The sequence below is a fragment of the Coregonus clupeaformis genome, chromosome 31 (assembly GCF_020615455.1).
Source record: "Coregonus clupeaformis isolate EN_2021a chromosome 31, ASM2061545v1, whole genome shotgun sequence".
NCBI lineage: Eukaryota > Metazoa > Chordata > Actinopteri > Salmoniformes > Salmonidae > Coregonus > Coregonus clupeaformis.
In genome coordinates, this window is record NC_059222.1 from 45,418,310 (window position 1) to 45,440,711 (window position 22,402).

Sequence of the window (22,402 nt, forward strand, 5' to 3'; positions counted from 1 at the left end):
TTATTATTCAAAATAAACACACAAACAAAAACAACAAAACAAAAGAAAAGAAAAGAAAACAAAACAAAACAAAACAACGTAACGTGAAGTCCTCAGGCTAAACACAATACAAGCCTCTACATGGAACAAGATCCCACAACTAATGATAACTAACAGGCTACTTAAGTATGATCCCCAATCAGAGACAACGAGCGACAGCTGCCTCTGATTGGGGATCACACCCGGCCAAACATAGAAACACAATACCTAGATTCTACACATAGAAAACACAACATGAATACTAAACATGCACGCCCTGACCAAACTAACTAGAGTTCTATAGGGCAGGGCGTGACACTTCTTAACCAGCTCATCTATATGTTTTTTAAACGTCAAATCCATATCAATATAAATGCCTAAGTATTTATATGCGGGAACACGTTCAATTGGAAAACCATCTAATGAGTGAACATGTAGTTCATCTGAAACATTCTTACGACAGTTTAAATACAGCATGAATTTGGTTTTGCCCGTGTTAAGCACAAGTTTTAAATCAGCAAGGGATTCCTGCATAGCTGTAAAATCTGACTGTAGTTTTGACACAGCCAGATCAACAGTCAGACCAATAGCATACATAATAGTATCATCCGCATATAGATGAAGTTTACAATTTTTTAACAGATTGACCAATGGTGTTTATATAAATAGTAAAGAGACCAGGGCCCAGTTGTACACCTTTAAGCACAACAAGAAATTCAGACTTAACCCCATCAATCACGATGGCCTGAGTTCTGTCACTAAGATAGTCATGAAACCATAAACAGGCGTCAGAGCTCAGGCCTATCGAGGACAACTTATTCAATATAATAACGTGATCAACAGTATCAAAAGCTTTTGACAGGTCCACAAACAAAGCAGCACATTTCATTTTAGTGTCTAAAGCGTTGACAAGATCATTAACAACTAAAGTGGTAGCTGTAATAGTGCTATGCCCAGGCCTAAACCCTGATTGGTTTACATTCAAAATACATTTCTCTGATTTAAAAAAAGCAAAGTTGTACATTTACCAAGGATTCTAGAATCTTAGCTAGACAAGGAAGACTTGAAATGGAGCGATAATTATTAAGATCACTACTATCCCACCCCTTATGGCACACTGATTCAATACTTTTTCAATATTTCCTGATATCAATGTTAAATAGAAATGGTGGTTATTGAGCCACCAGTGATGGGCGCTGCACACTTAAGCAGACCGGGATCCAATTGGTCGGTCCCTGTGGATTTCTGTTGTCTATTGCTACTAAAGCATCCAGGACTGCTTCGCGTGACGTATTGTCGTCTCCACCTTCTGTTGTATTGTCGTCTCTACCTTCTTGCCCTTTGTGCTGTTGTCTGTTGCCCAATAATGTTTGTACCATGTTTTGTGCCGCTACCATGTTGTTGTCATGTTGTGTCGCCAACCATGTTGTTGTCATGTTGTTGTCATGTTGTGTTGCTACCATGCTGTGTTGTCATGTGTTGCTGCCATGATATGTTATTGTCTTAGGTCTCTCTTTATGTAGTGTTGTGGTGTCTCTCTTTATGTAGTGTTGTGGTGTCTCTCTTTATGTAGTGTTGTGGTGTCTCTCTTTATGTAGTGTTGTGGTGTCTCTCTTTATGTAGTGTTGTGGTGTCTCTCTTTATGTAGTGTTGTGGTGTCTCTCTTTATGTAGTGTTGTGGTGTCTCTCTTTATGTAGTGTTGTGGTGTCTCTCTTTATGTAGTGTTGTGGTGTCTCTCTTTATGTAGTGTTGTGGTGTCTCTCTTTATGTAGTGTTGTGGCGTCTCTCTTTATGTAGTGTTGTGGTGTCTCTCTTTATGTAGTGTTGTGGCGTCTCTCTTTATGTAGTGTTGTGGTGTCTCTCTTTATGTAGTGTTGTGGTGTCTCTCTTTATGTAGTGTTGTGGTGTCTCTCTTTATGTAGTGTTGTGGTGTCTCTCTTTATGTAGTGTTGTGGCGTCTCTCTTTATGTAGTGTTGTGGTGTCTCTCTTTATGTAGTGTTGTGGTGTCTCTCTTTATGTAGTGTTGTGGTGTCTCTCTTTATGTAGTGTTGTGGTGTCTCTCTTTATGTAGTGTTGTGGTGTCTCTCTTTATGTAGTATTGTGGTGTCTCTCTTTATGTAGTGTTGTGGTGTCTCTCTTTATGTAGTGTTGTGGCGTCTCTCTTTATGTAGTGTTGTGGTGTCTCTCTTTATGTAGTGTTGTGGTGTCTCTCTTTATGTAGTGTTGTGGTGTCTCTCTTTATGTAGTGTTGTGGCGTATCTCTTTATGTAGTGTTGTGGTGTCTCTCTTTATGTAGTGTTGTGGTGTCTCTCTTTATGTAGTGTTGTGGTGTCTCTCTTTATGTAGTGTTGTGGTGTCTCTCTTTATGTAGTGTTGTGGTGTCTCTCTTTATGTAGTGTTGTGGTGTCTCTCTTTATGTAGTGTTGTGGTGTCTCTCTTTATGTAGTGTTGTGGTGTCTCTCTTTATGTAGTGTTGTGGCGTCTCTCTTTATGTAGTGTTGTGGTGTCTCTCTTTATGTAGTGTTGTGGTGTCTCTCTTTATGTAGTGTTGTGGTGTCTCTCTTTATGTAGTGTTGTGGTGTCTCTCTTTATGTAGTGTTGTGGTGTCTCTCTTTATGTAGTGTTGTGGTGTCTCTCTTTATGTAGTGTTGTGGTGTCTCTCTTTATGTAGTGTTGTGGTGTCTCTCTTGTCGTGATGTGTGTTTTGTCCTATATTTATTTGTATTTTTGTATTTTTAATCCCAGCCCTCGTCCCCGCAGGAGGCCTTTTGGTAGGCCGTCATTCAATAAAAATTACATTAAATTATTTTTCTGTAAATACCCTAAAAGAAAAGCTTTGACTGTCCTTTCTCTGATCATTCAGTAAATTTCCCCTATCAGCATCCAGCCCAGTATCATTATGAATGAGCTTAGAAGTTTTCAAAGAGATAGCCTGCTGAAGTAAAATGGTGATTAAATGCATCAATGATGGCATCTTTTCCCGTAATGAGGCCAGTGTCTGAATTAATTTGTTGTGGCAGAGAGGAGGAAGTAGAACCATTCAGGGATTTGACAGTTTTCCAGAACTTAGCCGGGTTCCCATTACGATCCGAAAGAGCAGTTACATAATAATCAGCCTTTTTGATTTGTCTTACACAATGATTCCTCAGTTGCTTAAAAGCGTGCCAGTCCGGGCCTAAGCCTGTGTTCCTGGCCTTGACCCAAGCATCATCTCGTTTATGAAAGACTTCTGACAATTCCGGAGTGTACCAGGCATTCGATCTACCTTTTAACCCTTCATTTTTTTAAGTGAGCATGATTTTCCACAATAGTATTGAAGACATCTGCAAAAAAAAAGGCTGAAAGCTAAATCAGGTTCAGGGATAGCTGAAATACAATCAAGGTCACTAAAATAAAGATAATGTAAAAAAAAAAAAAGAAAAAAAAAAGCCTGTTCACTGAAGTTTTTAAAGTTCCTCTTTGTGACACTAGGCTTAGATGTTTGTATTCTCATATCTCTATCACAAACAACTGGACAACGGTCACTAATGTCTTGGGTGAAGACACCAGTAGAAACATTTCTCTGGTGTATTTGTTAAGATAAGATAAATCAGTTTACTTTGAAGGATCTTTAGGGTTGGGCCGTTTAGGATTAGATCATTACACATGTCTTTTAGATTGTCTGAAACCTGCATTTCCCAATCATGATTGAGGTCACCCAGGATAATAACTTCTGATTTAGTAAAAGAAGACAACAAAGTAGTTAACTCCTCGAGTGCACAAAGGTTAGCTGAGGGAGGACGGTAGACTCCTATGACAGTTATGGATACATTTTTCCCCAGACAAAGGCTTAAAGATAGTAGTTAAAAATGTTAGCAAGGGAAATGGATAGAGACAGATACATTATTTTTTAATAAGAATGGCCACTCCACCACCTCTTCCTTGTCTGTCAGCTCTGAACACATTATTAATATCAGAGAATGTCCCCAGAGATCTAAGTTTCAGTCAATACCAGAATTTCCGGATTCACCTGCATAGCCTAGATCTTGATGTAATCCAGTTTAGGAAGTAAGCGCCTAATGTTCAGATGCATCAACCCAAGTCCTTTACGATTTTTTAAGTCACATGGAGTCTCCAACTCAAACAAGCTACGTTCAATAGGCGGTTGCAGGCCCTGTCTGATGGTTGATATTGATATAGTTGGTATGGCTATAAGATTGCATAGAACTGCACCATTTGGTCCCTATTGGTAATAGAGGAGAGAGTAGAAATTGGAATTACTTTTCCAAGGTTGGCACCATTGGGCCTGAGGCGGCAGCCAATGTCAGTATGAGGAACTCTCAGAGTAACCAATGATGGGAATGTTATAAACTGACTTACATGGGCTTTGGTTGCTGTCGTGCAACATCCCAAACCCCCTCTATGTGATTTGAAAACCGAGGGGGTCATTCAAGTCTATGGAATTCACATTTTGCACTAATAGCACTGGGTGAGCAGACCACAGTGGGTTTCTCTTTTGAGCCAACAGTAGCAGATCTAAGAGTGGAGAGTTCAAACTATTGGGTACAAGATTACAACGGTCAACACCCCTGGCAGTATAGACAACAGTACGACGACAACGCTTAGAAAGGATGGGAGGTATCACCTGAGCAGGGCTTGGTCTGTCTCTGAGTCAATACCTTTAATGCGGCCTTAAAATATGAAGAGTGGGCCCAGGCCCCTAGATGGTCTGGGAGGAGTCCATCATATCTGTAGAGCGCGTGATCAACACCACACCACACTAATGAAATCAGTAAAAGGATACCTTTGGCAATAAGCAAGTAAGCGTTTCACTGTACTGTGTTACACTTCGCTGTATCATACAGTATGACAAATACACTTCGATTGGGATAAATCTGCGAAACAAAGCATTTGTAGGAGGTTAAACAAAACCATTTATATTCAAAAGACGTGATTTTGTCATTGCCCTATTAATGTCTTTTTATATTCAAAAGACGGGTGATTAGTTCTCTAACAGGCTCTGTCCAAACCAGCAATGAACTTAAGACTCACCATCATCATCATCATCATCATCATCATCATCATCATCATGGAACGAATCCAGATGGAGGAAGAAAGCCAAGTTCTCAGAACGCCCCCGTCCTTGTTTTAATGTTTATAATACACTGAGCTTACAAAACATTTTTAAAAAACCTTCCTAATATCGAACAGCCTCAATTCTCAATTCGTCGTGAGCATCAAAAATAGTGCATTGCTTCTGTATTTCTACATTTCTGTTGTGGTCTTTGAGAAGTTGATTTGGGGAACTCTAGTGTCACATTGATGTGGTCTTGCTCTGTGAGTTGGCCAGTTAGCCGGGTAAGGCAATGCCATAACACTGAGTGTACAAAACATTAGGAACACCTTCCTAATATTGAGTTGTACCCCCTTTTGCCCTCAGAGCAGCCTCAATTCGTCGGGGGCATGGACTCTACAAGGTGTCGAAAGGTGTTCCACATGGATGCTGGCCCATGTTGACTCCAATGCTTCCCACAGTTGTGTCAAGTTGGCTAGATGTCCTTTGGGTGGTGGACCATTCTTGATACACACGGGAAACTGTTGACCGTGAAGAACCCAGCAGCGTTTCAGTTCTTGTCACAGACCGGTGCGCCTGGCACCTACTACCGTACCCTGTTCAACGGCACATAAATATTTTGTCTTGCCCATTCACCCTCTGAATGGCACACATACACAATCCATGTCTCAATAGTCTCAAGGTTTAAAACATGTCTCCTCCCCTTCCCCTGTATCCTTCTTTAACTTAAATATTTGTTCTTGCCCATTCACCCTCTGAATGGCACACATACACAATCCATGTCTCAGGGCTTAGCAATCCTTCTTTAACCTGTCTCCTCCCCTTCATCTACACTGACTGAAGTGGATTTAACAGGTGACATCAGTAAGGGATCATAGCTTTTCACCTGGTCAGTCTATGTCATGGAAAAGCAGGTTTTCCTAATGTTTTGTCCACTCCGGTGTATAAAGACACACCATCCTGCGTCCCAAATGGCACTGTATTCGCTATATATACATTGACATTTTAGTCATTTAGCAGACGCTCTTATCCAGAGCGACTTGAGTGCATCAGCCCCCCCCGTGGGAATCGAACCCGCAACCCTGGCGTTGCAAGCGCCATGCTCTACCAACTGAGCTATCTATACTGTGCACTCCTTTTGACCAGGGTCCATTGGGTTCTGGTCAACAGTAGTGCACTATATGCAGTAAGGAAGAGACTACCATTTGGGACGCAGTGTTTTTGCTGAAACATCCAAACAGACTGCATATCGTTGGTCTGAGTTACATTGACATGAAGTCAGGTCAGTTAATAATATTTGACCCTGACCCTAATGCTCTGTTCCACGCTCACTAATGCACTATTTCACAGAACCACGGGGTGTTACTTAGAAAACCCACAGTGTGTTTGGAACAGTCAGCTAAACATGGTGGCTAAGTGGATTCAAAATCATTTCCATCGATGCTAACAGTACCAACATGGCCATAAATAAAACAAATACAGACTGCATCACAAATGGTACCCTATAACCTACATAGAAAACTACTTCTGGTCACGGCCCATAAGGCTCTGGTCAAATGTAGTGCACTATTTAGGGAGTAGGGTACCAATAGTTTAATTGATCAGCACCAAGAAAGCGTGACCTGAGTGACCACACAGTCACAGAGAGTCTTGTCAGTGACCCTGATTGACCACACAGTCACAGAGAGTCTTGTCAGTGACCCTGAGTGACCACACAGTCACAGAGAGTCTTGTCAGTGACCCTGAGTGACCAGACAGTCACAGAGAGTCTTGTCAGTGACCCTGAGTGACCACACAGTCACAGAGAGTCTTGTCAGTGACCCTGAGTGACCACACAGTCACAGAGAGTCTTGTCAGTGACCCTGAGTGACCACACAGTCACAGAGAGTCTTGTCAGTGACCCTGATTGACCACACAGTCACAGAGAGTCTTGTCAGTGACCCTGATTGACCACACAGTCACAGAGAGTCTTGTCAGTGACCCTGAGTGACCACACAGTCACAGAGAGTCTTGTCAGTGACCCTGATTGACCACACAGTCACAGAGAGTCTTGTCAGTGACCCTGAGTGACCACACAGTCACAGAGAGTCTTGTCAGTGAACCTGAGTGACCACACAGTCACAGAGAGTCTTGTCAGTGACCCTGAGTGACCACACAGTCACAGAGAGTCTTGTGAGGCATTTGTGTGTTCTCAATCTGATCCAGGCTCTGAGTCAGTCCTCTCTCAGCATAGCCTAATAGAGGCCATCTTAGAGAGACCCAGAGCTGTAGATTACCAAACATACCCTACACTGCCTAATCCTACCCTACCCTACTCTACTCTACCTTATTTACATTTACATTTTAGTCATTTAGCAGACGCTCTTATCCAGAGCGACTTCCAGTTAGTGAGTGCATACATTTTTCATATTGGTCCCCCCTGGGAAGCGAACCCACAACCCTGGCGTACCAACTGAGCTACAGGGGGGCCTTATCTTACCCTACCTTACCTTTATTTTTTTCTCCTTTTTGGGTGAGGGGGGTTGGTCAGCTTTAATATTGCTGATACCTTATCTTACCCTGAAAATGGCTCCAAAATGCGACAAAAAATAATAATAAAATAAAAATAAAAAAACATCTACCAACACACACCCACACCCTTGGCTACCCCACTCCACACATAACACACGCCTGCCCACACGCACACGTACACACACAAACGCACACACACACACACGCCCGCACACACACCACACACACAAACACACAGCCTGCCCCCATTCAGGCCGGCGTTGGTCCCAGGAGGTTGTTTCTGACGTCAGTAGGAGAGCTGGGCGGAGGGCCAGCCAGGCCTGTGGGCCATTGATGGATGTGCTTGGTCTGTGAGGCAAGCGCCCTCTGTGTGTGTGCGCATCGGGCATACTCAACTTGCCCGTTCCAAACACGTCTAATGACCCGTAGAGACCCAGCAGACCCTCTCTCTCTCACCTCCCTCTCTTTCTCTCTCTCTCTCCCCCATCTCTCTCTCTCTCTCTCTCCCCCCCTCTCGCTCCCCCTCTCTCTCACCTCCCTCTCTTTCTCTCTCTCTCTCCCCCCATCTCTCTCTATCTCCCCCCCTCTCGCAGACCCTCTCTCTCTCACCTCCCTCTCTCTCTCTCTCTCTCTCCCCCCCTCTCGCCCCCTCTCTCCCTCTCCCTCTCTCGCTCCCTCTCTCTCTCTCGTACTCTCTCTCTCCCTCTCCCTCTCCCTCTCTCGCTCCCTCTCTCTCTCTCTCTTCCCCGCTCTCTCCCCCTTTCTCTCTCCCCACTCTCTCTCTCTCTCCTCTCACTCTCTCTCGCTCTCTCCCCTCTCTCCTCTCTCTCTCTCCTCTCTCTCTCCCCTCTGGCTCCCCTCTCTCTCTCTCTCTCTCTCCCCGCTCTCTCCCCTCTCTCTCTCTCCCCCTCTCCTCTCGCTCTCTCTCGCTCTCTCTCCCCATCTCCTCTTGCTCTCTCTCCTCTCTCTCTCTCTCGCTCCCCCTCTCTCCCTCTCCATCTCTCGCTCCCTCTCTCTCTCCCCCCTCTCTCTCTCCCCCTCTCTCTCCCCCTCTCTCTCTCCCCCCTCTCTCCCCTCTCTCTCTCTCCTCTCTCCCCCTCTCCTCTCTCCCTCTCTCCCCCTCTCTCTCTCTTCCCTCTCTCTCTCTCTCTCTCTCTCTCTCTCTCTCTCTCTCTCTCTCTCTCTCTCTCCTCCCTCTCTCTCCCCCTCTCTCTCTCTCTCTCTCTCTCTCTCTCTCTCTCTCTCTCTCTCCCTCTCTCTCCCCTCTCTCTCTCTCTCTCTCTCCTCTCTCCTCCCTCTCTCTCTCTCCCCCTCTCTCTCTCTCTCTCTCCTCTCTCTCTCTCTCTCTCTCTCTCTCTCTCTCTCTCTCTCTCTCTCTCTCTCTCTCTCTCCTCCCTCCCTCTCTCTCTCTCCTCTCTCTCTCCTCCCTCTCTCCCTCTCCCTCTCTCTCTCTCTCCTCTCCCCCTCTCTCTCTCTCTCTCTCCCCCTCTCTCTCTCTCTCTCTCCCTCTCTCTCCCTCTCTCCTCTTTTTCTCTCTCCTCCCTTTCTTTCTGTGTCTACTGTTCTCTCTATCACACACTTACAGTGAGGGAAAAAAAGTATTTGATCCCCTGCTGATTTTGCCCACTGACAAAGACATGATCAGTCTATAATTTTAATGGTAGGTTTATTTGAACAGTGAGAGACAGAATAACAACAACAAAATCCAGAAAAACGCATGTCAAAAAGGTTATAAGTTGATTTGCATTTTAATGAAGGAAATAAGTATTTGACCCCTCTGCAAAACATGACTTAGTACTTGGTGGCAAAACCCTTGTTGGCAATCACAGAGGTCAGACATTTCTTGTAGTTGGCCACCAGGTTTGCACACATCTCAGGAGGGATTTTGTCCCACTCCTCTTTGCAGATCTTCTCCAAGTCATTAAGGTTTCGAGCCTGACGTTTGGCAACTCGAACCTTCAGCTCCCTTCACAGATTTTCTATGGGATTAAGGTCTGGAGACTGGCTAGGCACCTCCAGGACCTTAATGTGCTTCTTCTTGAGCCTCTCCTTTGTTGCCTTGGCCGTGTGTTTTGGGTCATTGTCATGCTGGAATACCCATCCACGACCCATTTTCAATGCCCTGGCTGAGGGAAGGAGGTTCTCACCCAAGATTTGACGGTACATGGCCCCGTCCATCGTCCCTTTGATGCGGTGAAGTTGTCCTGTCCCCTTAGCAGACAAACACCCCCAAAGCATAATGTTTCCACCTCCATGTTTGACGGTGGGGATGGTGTTCTTGGGGTCATAGGCAGCATTCCTCCTCCTCCAAACACGGCGAGTTGAGTTGATGCCAAAGAGCTCCATTTTGGTCTCATCTGACCACAACACTTTCACCCAGTTCTCCTCTGAATCATTCAGATGTTCATTGGCAAACTTCAGACGGGCCTGTATATGTGCTTTCTTGACCAGGAGGACCTTGCGGGTGCTGCAGGATTTCAGTCCTTCACGGCGTAGTGTGTTACCAATTGTTTTCTTGGTGACTATGGTCCCAGCTGCCTTGAGATCATTGACAATATCCTCCCGTGTAGTTCTGGGCTGATTCCTCACCGTTCTCATGATCATTGCAACTCCACGAGGTGAGATCTTGCATGGAGCCCCAGGCTGAGGGAGATTGACAGTTCTTTTGTGTTTCTTCCATTTGCAAATAATCGCACCAACTGTTGTCACCTTCTCACCAAGCTGCTTGGAGATGGTCTTGTAGCCCATTCCAGCCTTGTGTAGGTCTACAATCTTGTCCCTGACATCCTTGGAGAGCTCTTTGGTCTTGGCCATGGTGGAGAGTTTGGAATCTGATTGATTGATTGCTTCTGTGGACAGGTGTCTTTTATACAGGTAACAAACTGAGATTAGGAGCACTTCCTTTAAGAGTGTGCTCCTAATCTCAGCTCGTTACCTGTATAAAAGACACCTGGGAGCCAGAAATCTTTCTGATTGAGAGGGGGTCAAATACTTATTTCCCTCATTAAAATGCAAATCAATATATAACATTTTTGGCATGCGTTTTTCTGGATTTTTTTGTTGTTATTCTGTCTCTCACTGTTCAAATAAACATACCATTAAAATTATAGACTGATAATTTCTTTGTCAGTGGGCAAACTTACAAAATCAGCAGGGGATCAAATACTTTTTTCCCTCACTGTACGTGATTAAAGTAGACACACAAGGCTGGATACCTTAAAATTAATGCACTAACTGTAAGTCAGTCGCTCTGCATAAGAGCGTCTGCTAAATGACTAAAAATGTAAAAATCGAAATGTAACAATGTGCATGCAGCCTCACATCCAAAACAATGGGCTCTGTACCCAACGAGGTTAACCTATGCTAACAATGGATAGCTGCTAGCTGACGCTCCATTGAGATGGTGGTGGTGACCAATGCGACAGGAGCGGTGGTCGTTCCCTGGTCCTGTGTGGCTCGGCTGGTGGAGCATGGTGCTTGCAACACCAAGATTGTGGGTTCGATTCCCGGGGACACTCATACGTAAAAAATGTATGCACACATGACTCTAAGTCGCTTTGTATAAAAAACATCTACTAAACGGCAATTCATAAAGCACTTCATAAGCACTGCATAAATGATTCACGAATCACTTACAAACAACTGTGGTTAGCTTGTCCTCCGTGGAGATGGATGTGTAGGCCCACTGCTCGTATAAAGGCTTTATAGGGCATTCATAAAGTCTTCATTAAAAAACGAAACAAATCCTTTATAGACTAGCAGCTGCTCCATTGAGACAGATGTACCAGAGTGTCGTGAGTGTGTTACCTGCAGGCTGGATGCCACAGCTCTTCCTCTTGTGCCATCTGTCCAGCGTCTCTGAACTCACGCTCTCCGACACAAACTCATCCAGCATCTGAGGGTGAAGGGAAAGATACGCCTTCACTTGGTCATCCGTCAGACCTACACGACAACACAGGACAGAGGAGGACATCTAGCTCTTTCATTCGTTCAATACATCTTTTATTCCTTATATGTTGAATTTCATTCATTACATAATTCATTCATGACATCTTTCATTCATTACATAATTCATTATATATTTCATTCATTATATCATTAATTCATTATATATTTCATTCATTCATTACATAATTAATTCATTATATATTTCATTCATTCATTACACCATTCATTCATTACATCTTTCATTCATTATATATTTAATTCATTCATTACATAATTACATTAATTATATATTTCATTCATTCATTACACCATTCATTCATTACATCATTCATTCATTATATATTTCATTCATTCATTACATTTTTCATTTATTATATATTTTTTATTCATTCATTACATCATTCATTCAATAATGTATTATATGTTACCTCTTTTATTTACTAATTCATGATATATTTAATTCTATTGGCAGAGAACAGAAAAGAGGAGGAGTCTGTTTTTTGACCAAGGGGGATTTAGCTTCACGTAAACACACATAACACAGTGTCCCAGGTGGCAACGCTGATTAATATCATGACGTCATTCCAAGCAGCTTTGTCCGCTGGGATGGTGGTGACCAAGACAGTGGCGGTACTGCTGCTGCGTCTCTGGGGACAGGGGGGGGCCCAACACAGGCAGCTAGAGGAAGGAGGGATAGAAGGGGGGGAGAAGAGGACTGGAGTGTTGCTTAATGGCCAATTAGGTTGTTGAGAGCTCTGTTAAGAGCTGCTGTTTATTATGTGTGTTGTCGGGGACGACGGGGAGAACAGCCATTTGCCAGGACATCAGTGAACCATCACTGACTTTCTGCACTGTCCTCTCTCTCTCTCTCTGTGTGTGTGTGTGTGTGTGTGTGTGTGTGTGTGTGTGTGTGTGTGTGTGTGTGTATTTTGTAAGTATTGAGACTATTGATTTTGCGCCTAGTTTTCTGAATAGCCCACTAGTTTGGCACCACCTGTTCTGTAGACAGAATAAACACTGACTGTGGTCTATGCCCAAGCCCCAGCAAAGGGGACTGGATATGTGACATCCATAGAGATAGTTATAGGACTCAACTTAGATATAACCCCTTTTTGTATGGACACTGCCATTGAGGGCTTCCACCATTTTAAAGTAGTCAACTGGGCGGGGATTCCTATGGGGGTTGGGAGCGATCAGCCGATGATCAGAGCATTGTCTTCTTCTTCAAATTGGGTCCTATGGTTAGTAAATGGCTAGAAGCTATATCACCGCCATCTAGCTGCCACAATAAATGAATGAGACACAAGATTTGATTCAGGACTCCATCAATACAAAACGGCGGTAAATCACCAATATTAGCTTTACACTTTTTTCAAACACAAAAGAAGAAGAAAATGGACTACTTTAACACGGAGATAGCCTCAACAGCACTGCCCATTCTACGGCAGATAGCCTAGTGGTTAGAGCGTTGGGCCAGTAACTGAAAGGCTGCTGGTTTGAATTCCCGAGCCGACAAGACTCTGTCGATGTGCCCGTGAGCAAGGCACTTAAACCTAATTACTACTGTAAGTCGCTCTGGATAAGAGTGTCTCCTAAATTATTAAAATGACAAAGATGAGACCTCTTTTGATCTCTATTGTAACATCACAATATGGAGAATCAGACAGGAAGGTTTCTGTTCCTCACAGAGAAGAAGGAAGATATCTAGTTTGGGTCAGAGCCATGTATTTAGAGAGTTGGGCCATTGAGGTTTCTGCATTATTGATGAATACATTTTTTACATGACACTAGGAAGACGGAGGATATCTACTGTAGTTTGGATTACCGAAGTGGTCACGTCCCAAATGTATCCAAATTAAATCCAACTTTATTTAAAATGCGTTTAAGAATCGTTCCAGACTTAAAATAATACAATAAAAGAGTACATAAAAACACTACAGGACATCTAAAACGCCATGCTCTACCCAGCTAGCACAAAACGTTCTGAGAACCCTCTGTTTCTTAGAGCTTGGAGAGAGTGTGGTCGTCCTGTGGTTATTTTGTATACAACCTTCCCACAACTTTCTGGGAATGGTGCAGGATAGTTGCTTAGCTTTGGAACATTCTGAGCAAATTCAAGGAACTTAAATTTAAGGTATTTCATGACTTTTACAGAACGATTCCTTGGATAAAAGCATCTGCTAAATGGCATATTATTATATTATTATTATAGAGGACAGAGATAGAGGACAGAGAGAGATAGAGGATAGAGAGAGAGGACAGAGATAGATAGAGGACAGAGATAGATAGAGGACAGAGAGAGATAGAGGACAGAGATAGATAGAGGACAGAGAGAGATAGAGGACAGAGAGAGATAGAGGACAGAGATAGATAGAGGACAGAGAGAGATAGAGGACAGAGAGAGATAGAGAACAGAGAGAGATAGAGGACAGAGAGAGATAGAGGATAGAGAGAGATATAGAACAGAGAGAGATAGAGAACAGAGAGAGATAGAGGACAGAGAGAGATAGAGGATAGAGAGAGATATAGAACAGAGAGAGATAGAGAAAGAGAGAGATAGAGAACAGAGAGAGATAGAGGACAGAGATAGATAGAGGACATAGAGAGATAAAGGACAGAGAGAGATATAGGACAGAGAGAGATAGATAACAGAGAGAGATAGAGGACAGAGAGAGATAGAGGACAGAGAGAGATAAAGGACAGAGAGAGATAGAGGATATATAGAGATATAGAACAGAGAGAGATAGAGGACAGAGATAGATAGAGAACAGAGAGAGATAGAGGACAGAGAGAGATAGAGAACAGAGAGAGATAGAGGACAGAGAGAGATAGAGAACAGAGATAGATAGAGGACAGAGAGAGATAGAGGACAGAGAGAGATAGAGAACAGAGAGAGATAGAGGACAGAGAGAGATAGAGGATAGAGAGAGATATAGAACAGAGAGAGATAGAGAACAGAGATAGATAGAGGACAGAGAGAGATATAGGACAGATACTACCAGAGTGGCCTACCATCAAAAACAATGGAGATAATGCATCCCATAACATTTTAACATGGAACTAGATGTTCTATCACTCAGCCTACAGGAGCAGCCAATTTGTGGTGTTCAATGTAGGCCTACTTTCCATGAGACTTTTGAAAAAAAAACATGCAGGGCTTGGCATTAACCTGTTTATCCACTTGTCCTTCAGACAAGGAGGTGACTGAAAATGTTGTTGTGTTGTTTGATGCAAGAAACCACTTTACAAAATAAAATGCATTATTATTCCCATACCATTATTACAGAGAATCAAGACAAATTATGCTACCCTCTGCCTATTGGCTACTTAGCTTATTCAAGCCTGTATCAAAATAAAACACTGCCCCTTTAAGACAAAAAAAAGCTCTTTACCTGACTCGCTTTTCAAAGATGTCTAGAAATGTACACGTGTTGTGCTCTTGGAGGAAGCAATCACTCCCCTATTGCTGACTACAAATGATCTATAACTGGGCTAATAACTCACTAACTAGCAAAGGATATGAACAAAATGTGCACACGTGGCTACATGCAGCTCTCGCTTTGATCTCAAAACAAGCGCATCTACTCACAACCGCTCATGCTGTAAACACAGTCCAGTTCAAAGTAAATGGCACAGATCCATATATGGCAATGATCTATTTGCATACAGGCCTAATGCAGCTCTGAATGATTATGCCACACCGGTCTATGTAAAGTACGGGCTTAGTAGTGCCAGCATAGTTGGCGCGGACTGCGACCGCGCCAACTAAACCCAACAGGGGAGGGGCCGGGTGGGCATTCTGCTTCGGAGGCGGATCCGGCTCCGGGCGTGACCACCACTCTCTCTCTCGCCCTCGTGGTCTGGCCCTGCTGGCCGGAGCTGGACTGAACACCGGTGGAGCGGATTGCTCAGGCTCCGGTGTGGAGCAGCTGACTGGTGCCTGACCAGGCACCGGTGGAACAGGCACGGGCTGTGCCGGACCAGCAGGGCCAGACCACGAGGGCGAGAGGGGAGCAGGAACGGGCCGGACCGGGCTGACGACGCGCACCATTGGCTGCGGGGGCGGAGCGGGACGGGTGGCTTGAACGGGCGGACGGCGCGCACCATTGGCTTGGTGCGGGGAGCAGGAATAGGCCGGACCGGGCTGGCGACGCGCACCACTGGCTTGGTGCGGGGAGCAGGAACGGGCCGGACTGGGCTGATGACGCGCACCACTTGCTTGGTGCGGGGAGCAGATACGGGCCGGGCCGGGCTGGCGACGCGCACCACAGGCTTGGTGCGGGGAGCAGGAACGGGCCGGGCCGGGCTGGCGACGCGCACCAAGCCAGTGGTGCGCGTCGTCAGCCCGGTCCGGCCCGTTCCTGCTCCCCGCACCAAGCCAGTACGTACGGTCACTGTGGGGACGACGTCATCGATGCACTTATTAATGAAGCCGGTGACTGATGTGGTAAACTCCTCAATGCCAAAGGATAAGTCCCGGAACATATTCCAGTCTGCGCTAGCGAAACAGTCCATGTTGAGAGCGTCACTGGTACTTCCTGTTTGGGTTTTTGCTTGTAAGCAGGAATCAGGAGGATAGAGTTATAGTCAGATTTGCCAAATGGAGGGTGAGGCAGAGCTTTGGATTTGTTTCTGTGTGTTGAGTAAAGGATATCTACAGTTTTTTTCACCTCTAGTTGCACACGTGACATGCTGGTAGAAATTAGGTAAAACGGATGTAAGTTTTCCTGCATTAAAATCACCGGCCACTAGGAGCGCCGCCTCTGGATGAGCATTTTCTTGTTTTTTCTTATGGCCCTATACAGCTCGTTGAGTGCGGTCTTAGTGCCAGCATCGGTTTGTGGTGGTAAACAGACAGCTACAAAAAACATAGATGAAAACTCTCTTGGTAAATAGTGTGGTCTACCGCTCATCATGAGGTGTGTGTGCGTGTATGTGTGCTGGTGCTTCTCCCCTCAGACCACTGTGGTCAAGTCAGGTCTTGGTCAGTGTCTTGATTGACCTCTGGTTCTGAGTCCCAAATGGCACCCTATACCCTATATAGTGCACTACTTTAGACCAGGGTCCATGGGGAATAGAGTGCCATTCGGAACGAGGCACTTAATAGCATGTCTCTTTCCCTCTCTGGGATCGCTGATACCACATCAATGATAAATGGGAAAAACTGCTTCTATCATCACATAATCACATAATTTGTTGTGAAACAAAGATGGACAGAACAGTGGACATGGTTATTTGAAGAGGTCAAATTGTTGAACATATTTGTGTCCTAAATGCCTTGCATTCTCTCGTCGTTTTAACAGTTACAGTAAAACAATTATCCTTCCCAGTCGTGAACATGTACACGCACACGCGCGCACACACGGACGCACACAGACACACACATATACACACACACACACTCACCCTAACATGCTCCTCTAGTCATCTAATAGCACCATGGTTAAACCACTAAAGAAAAATATCTCTCCTAATTCTATCGAACATGAAAACACATCACAGCCATCTTTTAAGATGTTGTTAGGACAATTTAATAAAAACCTTAAAACACATTTTATATATATTTCCCTCTTTATTTCCATCTCTTTTTATCCTTTATATATATTTTATGTATTTTATCCTTTATTATTTTCCCCTAACCCTAATTGGAGTAAACTAATGGACAACAACAATTAGGCTTCTACTTCCAGTTTATACATACTATATACATTTTACGGACACAGTATATTTTACAATAGTTATCTTTTAATTTGTTATTCGTCCCATCCTTCAGCTCCACTCAACCCCTCCCATCTATCTCTGAAACACCATCCAGTTTCTATTTGCCATTTATTTTTCTACTGTGCTGTGATGTTTCACAAAAGTTCTGAACCTTTGTATTCTCATAGATTCTACATATTGTAAATTAAAGATAAATATTTTTGCTAAGAGTATTATTATATTATTGATCGATTGACTATGACTTTTTAAATCACCCAGCAGTGCCATTTGCAGAGTTAGCTCCAGGTAAATGTTGCAATTCTTCAGCCATTCCTGAACCTTCGACCAAAAACAAGCTACAAATGGACAGTACCAAAACAAATGATCTAATGATTCTGTCTCTTCGCAGAAAAATCTGCAGAGCTGGGATGATTGTATCCCCCATATATATATATATAACATTATATTGGTTGCAAGATTTTTTTAAATAATAATTTTAATTGAAAAACTCTACATTTTTAATCCAGCGTCGTTTTGTGTATCAGTTCATAAACCGTGTGTCATGGAATATATATGGCACTGCTGTACTTTTTATTTATCACAATGTTTCTTTATCCAATTTGGTCTTTAATGCCGACAGACAAGTTCCTCACCTTCTCCCCCTTCCACTTGCCTCTTCCATTTTTAGCGGTAATGCTGCAATTAGTTGGTTGTAATTTTGAGTAGAGCAGACATGTCCATATATTTTTGTTAGCTGCATGTGTGACATAACTCCACCAGTCCTATTTATGATATAATTTACAAAAATTATACAGTTTTTAAACATTTATTCCAAAAATATTGCTTTTTTTTATCAATTAGTATATTTGAATTTAACCATAATATTTGATGTAATATTTGTTCTGTATTTTCTGGTGGATTAAACTGAAATTGCAACCAACTTTCTATGGCTTGTTTTAAAAATAGCGATATTTTGAAGATGATTTCATTTCCAAATAACCGAAAGTGAGAGGTTCTGGAACATTTCTCTCTTTATTTCCATATTTCTCTTAACAGTAATATCCATCAGTCTGCACCCAGCAAGCAACCCTATCCATCAGTCTGCACCCAGCAAGCAACTCTTATCCATCAGTCTGCACCCAGCAAGCAACCCTATCCATCAGTCTGCACCCAGCAAGCAACTCATATCCATCAGTCTGCACCCAGCAAGCAACTCTATCCATCAGTCTGCACCCAGCAAGCAACCCTATCCATCAGTCTGCACCCAGCAAGCAACCCTATCCATCAGTCTGCACCCTGCAAGCAACTCATATCCATCAGTCTGCACCCAGCAAGCAACCCTATCCATCGGTCTGCACCCAGCAAGCAACCCTATCCATCAGTCTGCACCCAGCAAGCAACTCATATCCATCAGTCTGCACCCAGCAAGCAACCCTATCCATCAGTCTGCACCCCGCAAGCAATTCATATCCATCAGTCTGCACCCAGCAAGCAACCCTATCCATCAGTCTGCACCCCGCAAGCAACCCTATCCATCAGTCTGCACCCAGCAAGCAACCCTATCCATCAGTCTGCACCCAGCAAGCAACCCTATCCATCGGTCTGCACCCAGCAAGCAACCATATCCATCAGTCTGCACCCAGCAAGCAACTCATATCCATCAGTCTGCACCCAGCAAGCAACCCTATCCATCAGTCTGCACCACGCAAGCAACTCATATCCATCAGTCTGCACCCAGCAAGCAACCCTATCCATCAGTCTGCACCCAGCAAGCAACCCTATCCATCAGTCTGCACCCAGCAAGCAACCCTATCCATCAGTCTCTGGTGTCAGTTTCAACTCTATCAAATCAGTCTGGTGTCAGTTTCATGTAGCCAAATAACAGCGGTAGGCAGTTCTTCTACTGTCAATGCCATTGCTCTTTAAGTATTATTTTTGTGTATCTGGATAAACTGTTATTTCCGTTGGCATTATGTGGTGACAGTAATACCTGTATTCTTCATATGTTTTACATCAAACTGAAACCCAATCTCTCTGTCCTGAGTTTACTGAGTAAAACCCGGCGTCTATATTCAGAAGGTTACAGTGTTACAGAACGTTCAGAAGGAAACACAAAGTCCACGAGAAGACACGAGGGAAGAAAAGCACTACAAAGGACAACATCTCGAAATGTGACGCCTTCTTGATAGGTTACCATGGGAGAACAGGGAGAGAAACTATACTAAAATCCACCCAAACCATCAACAATCTGTCCTTATTCTACAAAGCAGATCTTTTAGTCATTAAACTTTTTTTTTTTTTTAGGTCTGCTCAATTCAGCCTGTGGATACAGTAGGCCCTACATCCTTATCTCTGTCATTCTACAAAGCAGAGCAAATCTTTATTCTTTTTTTTTAGGTCTGCTCTGCTCTACGCTGTCACTACCCAGTTAGCACACAACGTTCTGAGAACCATATGTTTCTTAGTGCTCGGTGGCTGTCCTATGGTCATTTTGCATTGAACCTTCCGACAACGTTCTTCAGCATAAAGTCTCCTACATGTTTCCTCATTGTTCTATTTAAAGAAATGTTCTCAGAATGTTCAGAGAACGTTAAGAAACAACGTTCTTCTGTGGGAATTTCAGTACTTCAGCATAATTTTTTTCTGCAGGTTTCCTCATGGCTCTATTTAAAGTCATGTTCTCAAAACATGAAAACTTTCCATAAAAACCACAAGAAAACATTTGTAACGTTCATAGAATGTTCTAAGAATGTTATTTAAACACATATACATTTTGTTCTCCGCGTCAACAAAACTCTGTCTATCCTCTATCTTGTTCAGTGTGTTCAGGTGTGTTGACCACGCCCACTAATTGGCCAAACCTGATCTTGATGAGTGCTTGTTTCCTTTGAAATGGGGTCTGTTTGAATAGACTAAAATTAACATCTTTGTATGAGTAAAAAAAAAACTGAATTCCATGGATAGAGAACATAAGCTCATAGATTCAAATCTCACTGACTCTGTGACACAATAAAAAAAGTAATGTGTTTGCATGATTAATGCCTAAGCAAATACATTTCCATGTGTCCTATATGTGCTTGGAGGTTAAAACTAAGCTAGCAGTACTATTAAAAGTTTTCTTGAAACATGTTCTCAGAACGTTATTTAATTACCTTCAAATAACCTATAATTTCCGTTCTCAGAACGTTAATAAAACCTACCAGGAAAAACTTTCAGGGAAGCATAGTAAAACGTTCTCAGAACCTCCCTGCAACCTAAAAATCTACGTTCCCAGAACAGGCAACATTTACATTTTAGTCATTTAGCAGACGCTCTTATCCAGAGCGACTTACAGTTAGTGAGTGCATACATTATTTATTTATTTTTATTTATTCATACCGGCCCCCCGTGGGAATCGAACCCACAACCCTGGCGTTGCAAACGCCATGCTCTACCAACTGAGCTACATCCCTGCCGGCCATTCCCTCCCCTACCCTGGACCAATTGTACGCCGCCCCATGGGTCTCCCGGTCGCGGCCGGCTACGACAGAGCCTGGATTCGAACCAGGATCTCTAGTGGCACAGCTAGCACTGCGATGCAGTGCCTTAGACCACTGCGCCACTCGTTCTTAGAACGTTTAAAAAAGTTATGTTTTACTGGTCCGGAAACGTATGCCTTCGTTCCTAGAACCAATGGGAAACCAAAAATGTACGTTCCCACAACTTCCAAGGAACCAATGTCCTAGCTGGGTATATTCCCTCTGGAGATCGTGGTCTGCATCACTCCTCCTAGCCTCTTCTCCAGCCTGTGTTTGAGTGAAAGAGAACTGGTCCTCGAGGGGAACAGGACTGAGTTCAAGCCTCAGATGTCATCAACTCCCCACCCGGACCCTCACACAACCTATCTAGCATCTCATGTGCAACATTGTATTTATTTATTTTTATTGGCCCATCGACCAATCCACACTCCCCTCTTTGGAGGGCAAAAGTAACTGTATTTTGCATTTACAGCTATCTTACTAAAATATTTACACTTTTGTTAAGAGTTTTGATGATGCTCCTGTACTGCTGGAGACCCTGCTAGGATGCTCCTGTACTGCTGGAGACCCTGCTAGGATGCTCCTGTACTGCTGGAGACCCTGCTATGATGCTACAGCGATGTAGGGAGGGGGGAGACGGGTGAGGAGGGGGAGACGGGTGAGGAGGAGGGAGACGAGTGAGGAGGAGGGAGACGAGTAGGGGGACGGCTGAGGAGGGGAGAAGGGTGAGGAGGAGGGAGACGGGTGAGGAGGGGGGAGATGGGTGAGGAGGTGGGAGGAGGGGGAAGAAGGGGAGGAGGGGGAGAAGTGAGGAGGAGGCAGGTGAGGAGGGGGGAAGAAGGGTGAGGAGGGGGAAGAAGGGGGGAGAAGGTTGAGGAGGGGGAGAAGGGGTGAGGAGGTGGGAGAAGGGGAGGAGGGGGGAGATGGTGAGGAGGGGGAAGAAGGGGGAGGAGGGGGAGGCGGGTGAGGAGGGGGAGAAGGGTGAGGAGGTGGGAGGAGGGGGAAGAAGGGTGAGGAGTGGGAAGAAGGGTGAGGAGGGGGAGAAGGGGGAGAGGGGGGGAGAAGGTTGAGGAGGGGGAGAAGGTTGAGGAGGGAGGCGGGTGAGAAGGGTGAAGAAGGGGAGATGGTGAGGAGGGGGAGAAGGGGGAAGAGGGGGAGATGGTGAGGAGGGGGAGAAGGGGGAAGAAGGGGGAGGAGGGGGGAGAAGGGGTGAGGAGGTGGAAGAAGGGGTGAGGAGGGGAAGAAGGGGGAGGAGGGGGGAGAAGGTTGAGGAGGAGGAAGACGGATGAGGAGGAGGGAGACGGATGAGGAGGGGGGAGACGGATGAGGAGGGGGAGAAGGGTGAGGAGGGGTGAGAAGGGTGAGGAGGGGGAGACGGGTGAGGGGGAGGAGACGGGGGAGGGGGAGATGGGTGAGGAGGGGGAGTAGGGGGAGACGGGAGGGGAGATGGGTGAGATGGTAAGGAGGGGGTGATGGTGAGGGGGAGGGGGAGATGGTGAGGACGGGGAGGCGGGTGAGGAGGGGGGAGATGGGTGAGGAGGAGGGAGACGAGTGAGGAGGAGGGAGACGAGTGAGGGGGGGACGCTGAGGAGGGGGAGACGGGTGAGGAGGAGGGAGACGGGTGAGGAGGCGGAGATGGGTGAGGAGGGGGA

At 44.7% G+C, this 22,402-nt stretch overlaps 1 protein-coding gene across 1 annotated transcript in view; it reads right to left on the bottom strand.

The window, feature by feature from the left end:
* LOC121547769 (cAMP and cAMP-inhibited cGMP 3',5'-cyclic phosphodiesterase 10A-like) overlaps positions 1-22,402 on the bottom strand; it is a 150,153-nt gene that overhangs the window by 121,979 nt on the left and 5,772 nt on the right. The window contains exon 2 of the mRNA XM_041859186.2: positions 11,392-11,526. Coding sequence (XP_041715120.1) covers positions 11,392-11,526 — 135 coding nt within the window. The remainder of the gene's footprint in view (positions 1-11,391; positions 11,527-22,402) is intronic.